The sequence below is a fragment of the Eucalyptus grandis genome, chromosome 3 (assembly GCF_016545825.1).
Source record: "Eucalyptus grandis isolate ANBG69807.140 chromosome 3, ASM1654582v1, whole genome shotgun sequence".
Taxonomy (NCBI): Eukaryota; Viridiplantae; Streptophyta; class Magnoliopsida; order Myrtales; family Myrtaceae; genus Eucalyptus; species Eucalyptus grandis.
This window is the reverse complement of record NC_052614.1, coordinates 5,665,866-5,678,554: the sequence shown is the minus strand read 5'-3', so window position 1 is coordinate 5,678,554 and position 12,689 is coordinate 5,665,866. Positions and strand designations below refer to the sequence as shown.

At 37.7% G+C, this 12,689-nt stretch overlaps 1 protein-coding gene and 1 long non-coding RNA gene across 2 annotated transcripts; one reads left to right on the top strand and one right to left on the bottom strand.

The window, feature by feature from the left end:
• Positions 1 to 1,386: 1,386 nt before the first annotated feature.
• Positions 1,387 to 3,093, top strand: LOC104429951 (phospholipase A2-alpha). The gene is made up of 4 exons (XM_010042743.3): positions 1,387 to 1,680; positions 1,784 to 1,826; positions 1,966 to 2,091; positions 2,708 to 3,093. Exons 1-4 carry the CDS (start codon positions 1,543 to 1,545, stop codon positions 2,881 to 2,883), a joined length of 483 nt encoding a protein of 160 aa, XP_010041045.2. The 5' UTR covers positions 1,387 to 1,542; the 3' UTR covers positions 2,884 to 3,093.
• A 779-nt stretch (positions 3,094 to 3,872) lies between these two features.
• On the bottom strand, positions 3,873 to 12,470 carry LOC104429950. The gene is made up of 7 exons (XR_005549184.1): positions 11,396 to 12,470; positions 7,160 to 7,444; positions 5,135 to 7,066; positions 4,845 to 4,952; positions 4,683 to 4,761; positions 4,418 to 4,587; positions 3,873 to 4,306 (listed from the first exon to the last, which is right to left on the bottom strand). It is a non-coding gene; the product is annotated as an uncharacterized LOC104429950 (long non-coding RNA).
• Between the last annotated feature and the right edge of the window lie 219 nt (positions 12,471 to 12,689).

The following is a 12,689-nucleotide window of genomic DNA, read 5'->3' as shown; positions in this document are numbered from 1 at the left end:
GGCTCCCCATGATTAAGGAACACGTGGCCTTTGTAATTACATGTTTTTACCGGGAACTTGCTAGCTTCCCGTTCTCTAAATTTGAATCCTGGAATTGGAAAGCATTTGAAATGGTTCTTACTTTTTTTATTATTATTTAATTAAGTTTTACAAATTATATCTTTCAACTTTTTAATTCAAAATACATGAAGCTTCCACAATATGCAAATGTCTCGACATATAAATTTACAAGTAGTTTTCTAATAATCGAATGAAATTGAATAATATTTTGTAATTTTGTTGCTTTTATTTAAGTCCAAAGAAAAATGCCCTTAACTAAGTCACAAGATTGAGATAGGGGTGATTAGATATTCTGGTAGTTCGACTCCCACCCAGGAATCGAGAACTAAACCAAAGAGACAGGTTTCCAATTTCTGGCCGGGAATCAGACCATCTAATTTTGAAACTGGATTGCATTGGGAGCACCACTTCGGCACGATGGCATTCCCATGCTCTCTCCGCTCTGATCTTGCTGTCTGTCCCTTCCATGTTGCTCTTGGTCTCAGCTCTATCTCTCCCAAAGCTGAAACTCGGTCTCATCTCCGTCTCTTGAGCCTCCCTCTCTTTATTTCGGGGTTCAATTGGGGAAGAAGGAACGAAGGTAGCGACGGTGTGTTCAATTAGCGACGGAAGCGAACAATTCCTTGTCGGAGCAGGGCAACGCGATAGATTCATTGGGCGGGGCTGAGGAGATTGGCAGAGGAGGAGGCATGAGTAAGAGTGATTAGAGTTTTGTTTGAAATTTGGGAAGGACTATAGAAAGGAACTGTGAAAAATATTAGAGATTTTTCACATTTGTAAAATATAAAAAAATATATTTAAAAAAAATTCTGTTCGATTTGAATGAATGGGTCTACGTTTGATAACTGAACTGAAACTCATTGGTTTCAATTGCATGGAACCGAGAACCATATTGATGTCTCGAGAACCGGAGTGGTGTCGCGAGAAATCACCTATAATTGATCGGTTTGGTTTGATTCGGGCTGTTTCTTTTACTCACTCTGCGATTGAGGTCATCAAAAGAGAGATGAAGAGCGAGAGGGAAGGCGGCATAGCCACCGTCACCGAGGGCGGCAAGGGTAGCGCAGCATCTCTGCCCCCTCCCTTCTCTCCGATCCGTGGTCGCCACAGTCTCTCTTTTTCTTCTTTTCTTTAGATTTCCAATTTTCATTGTTCTCGCTTTTTCAAGCTCAAAATCCAATCGCTCGAAAGCAAAGAGCCGAAGACCGGCAACAACAGGTTTCCGGTGGAGCAACCACCGACAGCAGACTCGTGACCGTGTTTCTAACATAAATATATTATACAGCCAGCTCGGCTTACAAGTGTGAACAAGGCTCCAAAAGAACTTCACGAGCCGAAACACGACAAAAGAAATTCAGCCCTCCCTTTCTTCACTGCGCCTTCTCTCTCTCTCTCTCTCTCTCTCTCTCTCTCTTCTTTGTGAATCAGTGCCTCGAAGCAAAAACGAAGCTCCCCGGTTTCAGCGCTTCTCTCAGGCCGGCCATGACAATGGTTAGCCCGCAGCCATCGAAGTTAGTTCTTGTCATAACTCTTATTCCCCTGTTTGTCCTCTGCTTTTCTGGCGTCCCAGCCCGTGCCCTCAATATCGGCGTTCAGGCCGCAGACGCTGCGATTTCCGTCGTGAGTTCGAATCTTTCTAATTACCCTGATTTGAAGCTATCGAAAGAGAAGTAAAGAGAAGGAAACCCACATTGGTTCTTACGTGAATGGATACTTTTCGCAGGCAAAAGACTGTAGCAGAAAATGCGAGTCCGAGTTCTGCTCAGGTATCTACTGATGCATGCGCTTCTGTGGGAAAAAAGAAAAATTCTTCTTGTGCAGTGTGATGAAGGATTGTCGATTAATTTTCATTGGTTGATTAATTAGTGTTGACATAAATCGAAAATATTATTGAAAATGACACAGTGCCTCCATTTCTGAGATATGGCAAGTATTGTGGGCTTCTGTACAGTGGATGTCCCGGGGAGAGACCCTGTGACGGCCTCGACGCTTGCTGCATGAAGCACGACGCCTGCGTTCAAGCCAAAAACAGTGAGTTTCGACATCGATATTTTCAACTTTTCTTCATTCAATCGATTGATATAACTAGTCATTCGCCTGCGCATTTGCATGGACATAATCTTATGAGGATGATGCGGAAGCATTTTCAATGGTGAGCAATAGCTTTACTTGTCTATACGTGCATGGACTCACGGTTGTGAAAAAGTATATTACGGAGTGGATATAGAGAAAGTGGTGTAAGGGACTAAAAGAGACATGAGTAAGATTAATGTGCCTGCGAGGGCTCTGTTCTTCCACAATGTCATTAAATTATCTCTTCATTCATGAGCCAACTTTAATCAGTGTTATGAGGTCTGGGGGAGGAGATTGTGGGGAGGAGATGCACTCACGTTGGCAATAACATCAACATTTGCTTTATAAAAAATAAAAAAAAAGTGCTATGTCTAGATTTTCTCTTTCTCATGGGCCGATCCGGGACAATAACTTCCAGATATACTTTGGCTCGTCAAATGTTGCGTTTGGATGTGATGGCGACGACATCATATTGTGTGATTGTTCAATTTGCTCTTTCACTCATAGAGCAGGTAATGTCGTCCATTTAGATATATGGAGTTGTGACACTGAGACCTGGCGGGGTGTTATGCAGATGACTATTTGAGCCAGGAGTGCAGCCAAAACTTACTGAACTGCATGACCAACTTCAAGAACTTGGGAGGCCGAACGTTTACAGGAAGCAAATGCCTAGTCGAGGATGTCATCGACGTCCTCTCTGTTGTCATTGAAGCTGCTTTGCTTGCCGGGCGATACCTCCACAAGCCCTGAATCTCCGCCCATGGTCAACGGATATATCAACTCGGATCCCTTCATTCACTTCGTGATCATCTCTTTCTTCTTTGAATCTTTTTTTTCCTTCTAGCTGTTTGTTTCAACAAATGGGAAAAAGTAAAGAGAAAACTGTAAAGTGCCTCTGTTTTCCTTTCCTGTAGAATTGGAAGAGCAATGGACACTGACTATGGAGTTCAATTTTAATTGTAGAGACAAGAACCTGAAGTGGCCATGGAGTTCAAAACCAAAGTTCCGCGTACAAATTTAGAATGCCAAGTAATGCGGATGAACATACTAGTCTATACTTCTGTACTTAATTAACTAAGGCTAACAATCTCATGATTAGGGCGAACGAATTTGATTTTACTATAAGAACGACGAGAAAAGACATTTGAATCGATGAAAAACAGCTTTTTGACATCTAGTCAGCAACTGTACTAGCTATCAAAATACATTATCTCAGGAGCGAAAGAACTTCAAATCACTGAATATGGACTTAGTTTATGCCAAATCCTGAAACTCTGCAAGTGCGCCCTCTGTTTCTAGTGTTATGATGTTCAATCTTCTGTGTAATGTACCAGTGAGGAATCTCCATCTTTCCAGAGTTGTCTTGACACCAAAACTCTCACAAAGCAATTACAACATCTAGCTCTGCCTACATTTACACAGTCACTCCATCCTTAATCTCAAATTCAGAACCAACTCCACATATGGTATCTTTGATTTCCATGTCCCAAATAAAAAAGAACGTCGTTGCTTTTATCATATATAGCATGATCATGATATGGTACATCATGCTATTTCAAAGGTCCATTTCGAGTTTCAAAGGAATGAGTCCTCCGTGCATAGGGTAAAAATTCTAATGCTTGAATGAATATTACACAAGATCAGAAGATTTTTCCAGATAAGATGAATTTGATCGTCATTCCACCCTTGGTCAAATTCAACACGTAAGTTTGATCAATGAATCCACAGTGGCCAGGGAATTTTGTGAAGAAATTCTAGAACTTGATGAGTAGTTAAAATTCCAGCCAATGACCTTGTAGTAGAGTCGGTGGATAGAGGCTTACATAGTCTCAATGGCTCAAATATCCGATGCCGTGCTAACACATGCGTAACTTTTATTACAGTAGCTTAAAGAGCCGTGCGGTTCCTCTTAACTCTTACTTTTCCGGGGAGGATACAGTTACTTATAAGCAATAAATACTACCACAAACTGGACATAGAAAGTTATAAAAAAATCACATGCTAAAGGCAAAAAACCTATTATCTGATGAGAAAAGTAAGGCCTCCTACTATGATTTGTACATAAGATATGGTGTCCCCATCATCAATTCGTTATCAGGACGAAGGTACCAAGGAATCTACAGGGTACCCTTTGAGGCAGAGTGATTTTGGCTACTGGCTCGCCTTCAAACGTCTGCGCATCAATCACATGAACCAGCAAATTTCACAATCTCAATATCATATCGAACGTAGTTACCAGTAGGCAAAGCTACATGATGATTGCATTGAAACTCTTAAACCTGACCTGGGACACAACTATTTCTTCATTATGCATCCAAGAGACAATCCAACCCCTGTCCACTGTGGCACCGTCTTTCTTAAGGACAGAAACACACCCACCGCAGAAGCTGTCCTTCTCGAAATTATGGTACTCGACCTTCATCAAGTTCTCGTGATTGAGTTTCTTCTCTTTAGCTGAAACAATTAACCAATCTCAGCTCTCGTAGTCTTATCCTTAATGCTTATTGTAGAATGCGACAATGTCATGAAATCAAGATAGAGCGAGTTACCAGATATAACGCCCATATCATAGTAAGGTCTCGCAGCATTTATTCCCATTGTGACCAGCTCCCCCAATTCAGGCGCTCTCTGTCATACAACGTTGCAAATCAATGAAATTAGATCAATCATATAAATGTCATGGCATACTGTACATATCGAAAGATCATTACCTTTGGGTGACTAGTGAAAGGTCGATCCCAATCCCCATCGAAGTTCCAATTGCCATGAGCTTCCAACGTGGCGATGCACGTAATTCTCCGCAATCACAAATGTTTTCCCTGCGTGCTCTAAAACATTAGCGTTGCTCATGTATCTATTCACTGCTTCATACCTAAGCCGCTAAGGTGATATAATTCAACTTATGCTGTAGGTAGAGCTATACAATTTACATAAAGGCATAGAAACAAACGGTCACATTTGGAGAATAATATAGTTCAAATGAAGGGAAGAATAGTAATACAGTGTTCAGGAGATAGGCAGCCACAAAAGCCCAAGAATCCCTTTCAATAGCCGGAAGAAAAGACGGCCTGTTTCGTGGAGCTCTGTGGTCTCCGCAATTTCATGCGAAAATGACTCCCATCATTCCATCAAATCTTCGAAATTAAACAGAAGTGGGCAATTTGCCGAGGCCTTGCTGTTGAATCCTTTTACCGTCTTTGCACATATGCGATTTTCTCCAAGCCCTTAACATTATGAAGCTTCCAACAATGCCCAATGAACAAACTTTTCAGCTTATCCAAGCACGAGAGGTCTGGTAATGTTTCAATGGATTTGCACCCATGGAGATCCAATTCTTCCAAGTTTATTAATCCCTCGAGCCCCTTAAGTTCGACTAGATTGTGGCATTCGCTAGCAATTAATCGCTTCAGATGTGTTAATTGCAAAAGGTCCGGTCTTACAAGGGACTGACAGCCCCTTATATACAGCTCTTCCAATTTTTTCAATTTGTGAAGGCCTCGAACTTGAACTAGATCATCATTCACTAGTGGAGCATCCGACTTAGAGAACCACCCCATATCCAAGTATCTCAAAGATTTGAGATGCTCAAGGCCATCAAGGTTTGACAACTTCCTGCAGCCGGATAGATTTAGTTTTACTAAGGATTTTAATGCTTCCAAACCCTTGATTTCTGTCAGCTCACAGCACCTTTCGAGAATTAATTCCGACAAGAATTCCAAACTGGACAGTTTCGGCAACACTTTCAACTTATCACACCCGCGGACATGCAGCTTCAATATTTTTGAGGGAAGCTCTGGCACAGATTCAAGCAATCGGCAATCCTCAACAATGAGCTCTTTTAGAAGGATTAGGTGAGAAAGTTGAGGCAATGTGTGATGCTGACATGTGACTCCCAAAACTATCAAACATGCGGGAAGCTCTGGCAACAATTGAAGTTTGTCACAATAAGTTAATTGAAGGCATAGCAAAGAAGGTAACTTACTAATGCCTTGTGGTAGCAATTGAAGCATCTTGCAGCCCTTTAAATCAAGTTTTTCAAGACGAGAGAGCTTATCAAGTGTGTTAGAGAAGCCGGAAAACGCGAGTCTTATATAATTCAAGGATCTTCAATGAGCACAACTCATCTATCGAAATTTCTCCTCCCAAACTTCCACAGCGTGAGGCATGTAATTCTTCAAGTTTGGCCAACTTGCTTATAGTGCTAGGTAAATTACTCAAATCCTCACTTCCATCAATATTCAAAATTTTCAAGTTTTTAGATCTCCAATGGATTCGGCAATAATTCGCGAATGCCTGTATCTGATAAGTTCAATTCAATCAACCATTCCAACTTCCCAATTGAATTGGGAATATGATAGAGACAATAATCAACTCGGCCATCGTGAATACCATATGGATAACTCTTTCCACCTAGCGATAGACATTGCAATTTCGCAAGAGATCCGACGCTATCCGAAAGTTTGTATAACTTGAAGCAGCGTCTCAAGTCAAGGGTCAACAAATTTTTCATATGACTAATTGAGTCAGGAAGTCCAACCAATGATTTGCAACCATAGGCATCAAGGATCTCCAGCTTCTTCAAATTGTGACATGGAGGAATTTCCTTTATAGCAGTCTAGCCTACTTTAAGTTCCTTAAGCTCTTCCAATGTGCCCATTTCCCTAGGTAGCTCTTGCAGATTCTCACATGCCCACAAGTCCAAAGAGACGAGGCCCTTCACTTCTCCCAATTGTGCGGGTAACTTCTTGAGACTCGCACAGTACCTCAAATTCAAGGCAATGAGGTCCTTAACATCTCCAATGGAAGGGTCGATTTCCTCCAAATTTTCACAATTTTCTAGGATTAGCATCTCTAAACTTTTAAACCTAGAGAGATTAGGTGTTCTCTCTAACTCTGAGCACCATGAAAGATTGAGAACTTTCAACCTCTCCATCTATGAGAAAGAAACATGTTCCCTGATTAGCTGCTGGAAATAGAATGATTTATCATTAAATGTAACAAAAGAGTGAGTGTTTCTCGTCTTTACCTTGATTGAACTCCATCCTCCCCAATTATCATGAATATTACCACATGATAAGTCAAGTAATAGTAATTTCTCCAAATAAACATTGGTTGCCTCGAAAGAGTTGGGACAACCCTCCCACTTTAACCATCTTAATTCAGAAAGTGATCTTCTAAAATCTCCAGCAAAATCCACTCCATTCAAATGAAGGAACTTCAGGTTGGGCATTCTTTTAAAGCTCTCTTCCTCCATGAACTTACTTGAGCCATTTTTGTCTAGACGTAGCGCCTCAATATATTCATTTGTCTCCTACAAGATATTGAGGATTGTAAATAACACCACAAGGCATTCCCCGATCTTGACATGAATGAATTATCATTAAACTAGGAATAGCATACCATCCAACCACCTATTGTGTGTGCCATTTGCATGTTATTGTGGCCAATGCATTTTCTCTACACTTAGATGAAAAAAGATATATGTGATCTTTCTATAATTACATCCTTATATAATATGTCTGTTTTCACTTGTATGCCACAAATTCTGATCATATTCATGTAAAATTCCTATATATAAACATAAAAGTAGAAAAAGCCTAGGTAATTTCTTCTCTCTCTCGCTCTCTATATAGATTTATATATACATACGGATGCATATAAGTAGAAAAAGTCTAGGTGGCTTCTTAACCCCCCTTCCCCCCTCTATATATATATAGAAGTTCGTGGTTGAGCGACATCATTACATAGCTCCATTCTCTCCCACTTCCAGAATATTCAATAGACACATTGCTTTATATTAAATGGAAAAAAAAAACTTAATCATCTCATCTAATCTATCCTAATGTTTCTAGAACAATATATCAACATTAATTTGCCTTATTAATTTGGATGTAATTTCATACGTAAGTCGATATTTCTAGCTCACCAATTACGAGCTTTATTTGTATTTCTCTTATATATTATTGATGATAATGTTTCTGTCAATTATTAAATAAGAGTTATGAAAATTTATTTATCAATTAACCTACAAATTTAACTAGGCACATCTATAGACTTTCATATATTATTATCTATATAAAAGCGATCTTTAAATGCGTTTTCTACGGTAAAATGATTTTAACACGAGGATTAATATAATATAGTCTATATGTTAATTGAATGCTCTGAAATTAAATTTGTACATACGTAGCATTAGTACTCCCTTCGCAATATGTGAGAACTGCTACACTTTTGAAAAAAAGGAAAAAGTACCTAATATGATTTTTGCTATCATTATGCATTCATAAAGAGGGACAACTCATTTTCCCTAGAAATAAAACTTTCGGTGAACATTTTTTTCCATAGACGACTCTTGTCTCCTTTTGTATTATAAAAAAAAAGAAGGACTATCACTCAAATTAAAACGCAACTAGTAAAAGAATGATTGGCAAAAACTCTCTTTTATAGAAATCGGTTATAAATAAAATAAACACATTAAGGCCCAAAAAAAAAATATATATATATACACATTACTGATGCACTAAAGCCTAAAAAAAAGTAGGTTATAAAAATTTTCTATCCGTTAAGCACTTTAAAAGGGCATTTATACCGGGAATTTCATTAGTCTTTTTTTTTTTTTTTTTGAATTATTGTCCTTTCCTTACATACCCTTCACAATTCCTTTGGGTGTCTCTCTTTCCTCAGATCTCTTTTTATTAAAGAAATGAGGAATGCTAACATGACGGTATCGTGATTTTGATGTAACGGTGCGAGGGGAATCACTAATTTTCATGGCAGCATGGGGGTGGGCTCCACTTACTTTCTTCTTTTTAAAATATAAAGGACACCAAAAAATGAGTGATTCTCCCTACTCCGTTATTCTGTTAAAATTAACAGAGTCGTCAGTTGAGCATTTTTCTAAAGAAATTGAGGAAGCGAAGTTGAACTTGACTTTTCAATTTTGGATATTCAAGCTCAAAAAACTCAACAACTAATCCTAAGATGAGCGCACTGCTCACTCAGTCATCTCAATGAACCTTACGGACTCGCTTTTCTTCATGTGTTTCCTTTGTTCTATTGATTTGATGCCGGTTTGCAATGAGAATCAAGATAAAATCCTACCTGATCTTAAAAAATTTGTCAGTACATCTTGTGCACACGCCTTCATATAAAAATTTATGAGCTAGTAAATCAAGGTTAGCGATTGTTATTATTGGATTACACTAAAAGGTGGATGCACTGAAGATGAGCAGAATCTCATCTATTCACCTTTCACTACTCTGTCACTTACTTCCCCCAATCATTTCATTTCTTACTTTGATCTTGACTTTTCAGTTTTTCATTTAAAATTACTTCACATAAATATGTACAAAATCATATGTCAGTTGTTATTTAGTTTCTTTTGTCGTATTTACTGTTGTTTGATTTTGCACAATCAATATTCATTAGTGTTGAATTGCGTGCTCAAATATCCATAACTAGATACGTGCATAGCACGGGCATGACCACTAGTATATAAATATGAAAGCTGGGTAGATAAGTCTTATGTTGTTGCATCATGTGTCAAAATCCTTGAGTTCTCGTCTTTCACATGAATGAACATGATTGATCCATGTACACATGCAGAACTCATAATTAAAACTAAAAAGACCTTACTAATGCCACTTTCTCTATATTTAATGTATCATAAACAATCTTCCAACATCGTGTTATGTTAGTAGATAATTTAACTATAACTTTGCACGAGTGACAATAAAGAAAAGCTAAGTTCGCAATTGAAAATTCTAATTTAGTTTTTAAAAATTTATCACTCCTATAACTGGCAAGACAAATAAGAATTTCCTACTTAGAGTCATCCAAATTATCTAGTGTTGCTATCAACTAAGCCAAAGTAACATAATTATATATCTCTCGACTATTCAAAAAAATTGATTTATTAAAAAAATTAAATTCTTTAATTTTCTTTCTATCGTTTATATGTACATGCATTTCCGTTGGGAACATGCATAAGAAATCCTAAACAACAAATTGTAAAAAAATTCCATACATATAAAATGACTATATAAGAAGAACTTTCCCGACTGTGCAAATTGCACGCATTCACGCTTGGAAATTAAAGATTGAATGATATATTCCATTCTTGAAGAATGAGACTATCGCACATAGCATACAAAAGTAAAATTTCAAGAGTGAAAATGGTATATTAAATGTGATTCATGTATTAAGCAGATACATTTTAGTAAAAAAAGAAATAAAAAAGAATAAACAAGGTATTCGAGTTTAACATGTAGTTCTTTATTCTTATTTAACACTTATTAGTCCATTTATTTATCCTCACATCTATGTACTTTAAAACCAAATTGCTCATATATATTGGGAAGATGGAACAAAAGACAACAAAGTAATGATCAACGGTAAAGATTTTGTTGTTGGGTTGAAAATTACAAACAATCGGCCTAAATTTAGGGAAAATTACCAAAAAAGTCATAAACCTATTATAATTGTGTCAATTCAATCCTAAACTTTTTTTTGCCAATTAAGTCCTAAACATTTTACAATTGTGCCAGTTCAGTCAATCCGGTTAAATTTGGCTAATCGGCAACGATCGTCCGGCAAATACTGACATGGTAATTTTTATTTTTATTTTTTGAATTTTTAATATTGTTTCGAATTTTTTTATTTCTTTGTTTCTTTTTTTGTTTTCCCATCTTCTCCTTCCTTTGGTATGTGAGGTAAGGCTCACTAGAATGGCAAGCCTCGCCTAAATACAGCGAGGCCACCACCTCCAAATTTGGCAAGGGTGAGCCTTGCCATTAGCTAGTGAGGCTAACCTCATTGGGCCTCACCTCTAGTAGGCATCGACCGACCAAAGGAAGAAGAAGATGAAAAAAAATTCAAAAAAATAAAAACTAACTTAAAAATGCCACGTCAACATTTACCGATGACCGTTGCTAGCCGGCCAAATTTGGCCAGATGAACTAAATTGGCATAAGTGTAAAAGGTTTAGGACTGATTTGACAAAAAAAAAAAAAGGTTTAGGACTAAATTAGCACAATTACAAATTTATAGTATTCTACAATATTATTTTACTTAAATAATATTTAAATAAATAAATTTTCGAACAAGTTGAGAATATTCAAAGATCTACAGAAAAAGAACAAAAGAACAATCACAATAACTTTTACCAAAAAAAAAAAAAAAAAGAACAATCATAATAACAATAACAATATGAGGGACTACCATTAGAGAATATAGGAGAGGCCACAGGTGACATAATTGTTACCTTGCGTCCTAGAACTTTCATGGCTTCCTTGTCCCATAGTCGGCTGCATTCCCAAGGCATCTTGTCTGCTGGATGGGTTATAACTCTACCAAGATCTCTTAATTGATCATGCATTCTCAACTTATTGTTATCATCGTAATTTATTAACAACCGTTGAGTCATTTTCGCCAATGCAGATAGTGGGTAAAATTCAAGATCATCCCACAGGTAGATGGCAAATCTTTGGTCAGTTCAATAAAAAGACATGCTATGTCTAGAAAGATTTGTTGTTCTTTAGGTTCTAACGCATCGTAACTTATCCTCAACTTTTGTTGTACTGTCATATCAGGTGCCTTTGTCAATTTATTTAGCATTTCTATCCATACTCTTTGACCCTTTTTTACCTTTGAGGAGTGAACCTATAACCATGAGAGCTAAGGGAAGCCCTCCCGTGGTTTTAACAATTTCAATAGAAAGAAGTGCGAGTTCTTTTGGAGGTGATTTCCCTTCAAATGCATATTTTCTAAACAAATGCAAAGAGTCTTCAAAATTCATTTTTTCGAGTTCATACTCATATTTAGACTTCAAGAGGGCCTTATCTCGACATGTTATGATGATTCTACTTCCTGACATGAAACTACAACCTCCAATCAAATTATCGAGGTGGTCTTGACTATCCACATCGTCAAGAAGAATAAGTACCTTGTTTTGTGTACAACTTGATTGGATTGTTCGAATTCCTATATCGGAATTAGGTACTTGATGGTCATTTTTTTCAAAATATCTGAGATAAGTCGAGATTGCACATGCTCAATACCCTTGCGATTTATTGTTTCTCTAATATCCTTGAGAAAGCAACGGCATTTAAATTCATCAAAAAGTCTATTATAGATGACTCAGAGCCAGAGTTGTCTTACCAATACCGCCTATCCCGTAAATCCCTATAATTCGAGTATTGGGGTAAGTAGTGTCTGCCAATTTCATAAAACTAGCCACATGATCATCAATGCCAACCAAGTTCATGGGAAGACGTGGTTGAAAATCTCTTTGCCGCTCGCGCGTTACAATTTCTACTAGTTCATTTACTAGTTCCGCTTCATGCCTGTCAAATAACCCAACACGCGAGAACTTATTAATGGCTCTACAAAACAAGGTTTTTAGGATGACAAATAGAAATATTCTTCTTCAAACAATGATAAGTTAAAAGAAGGTAAACGAAGTACCCATTAGCGAATTTCTTTGATTCTAGTACTCTAGAGCTAGCTGCTTTTTTGAGCGCTTCCCTCCCCTGTTGCTTGACCTCCTCGTCGAATTG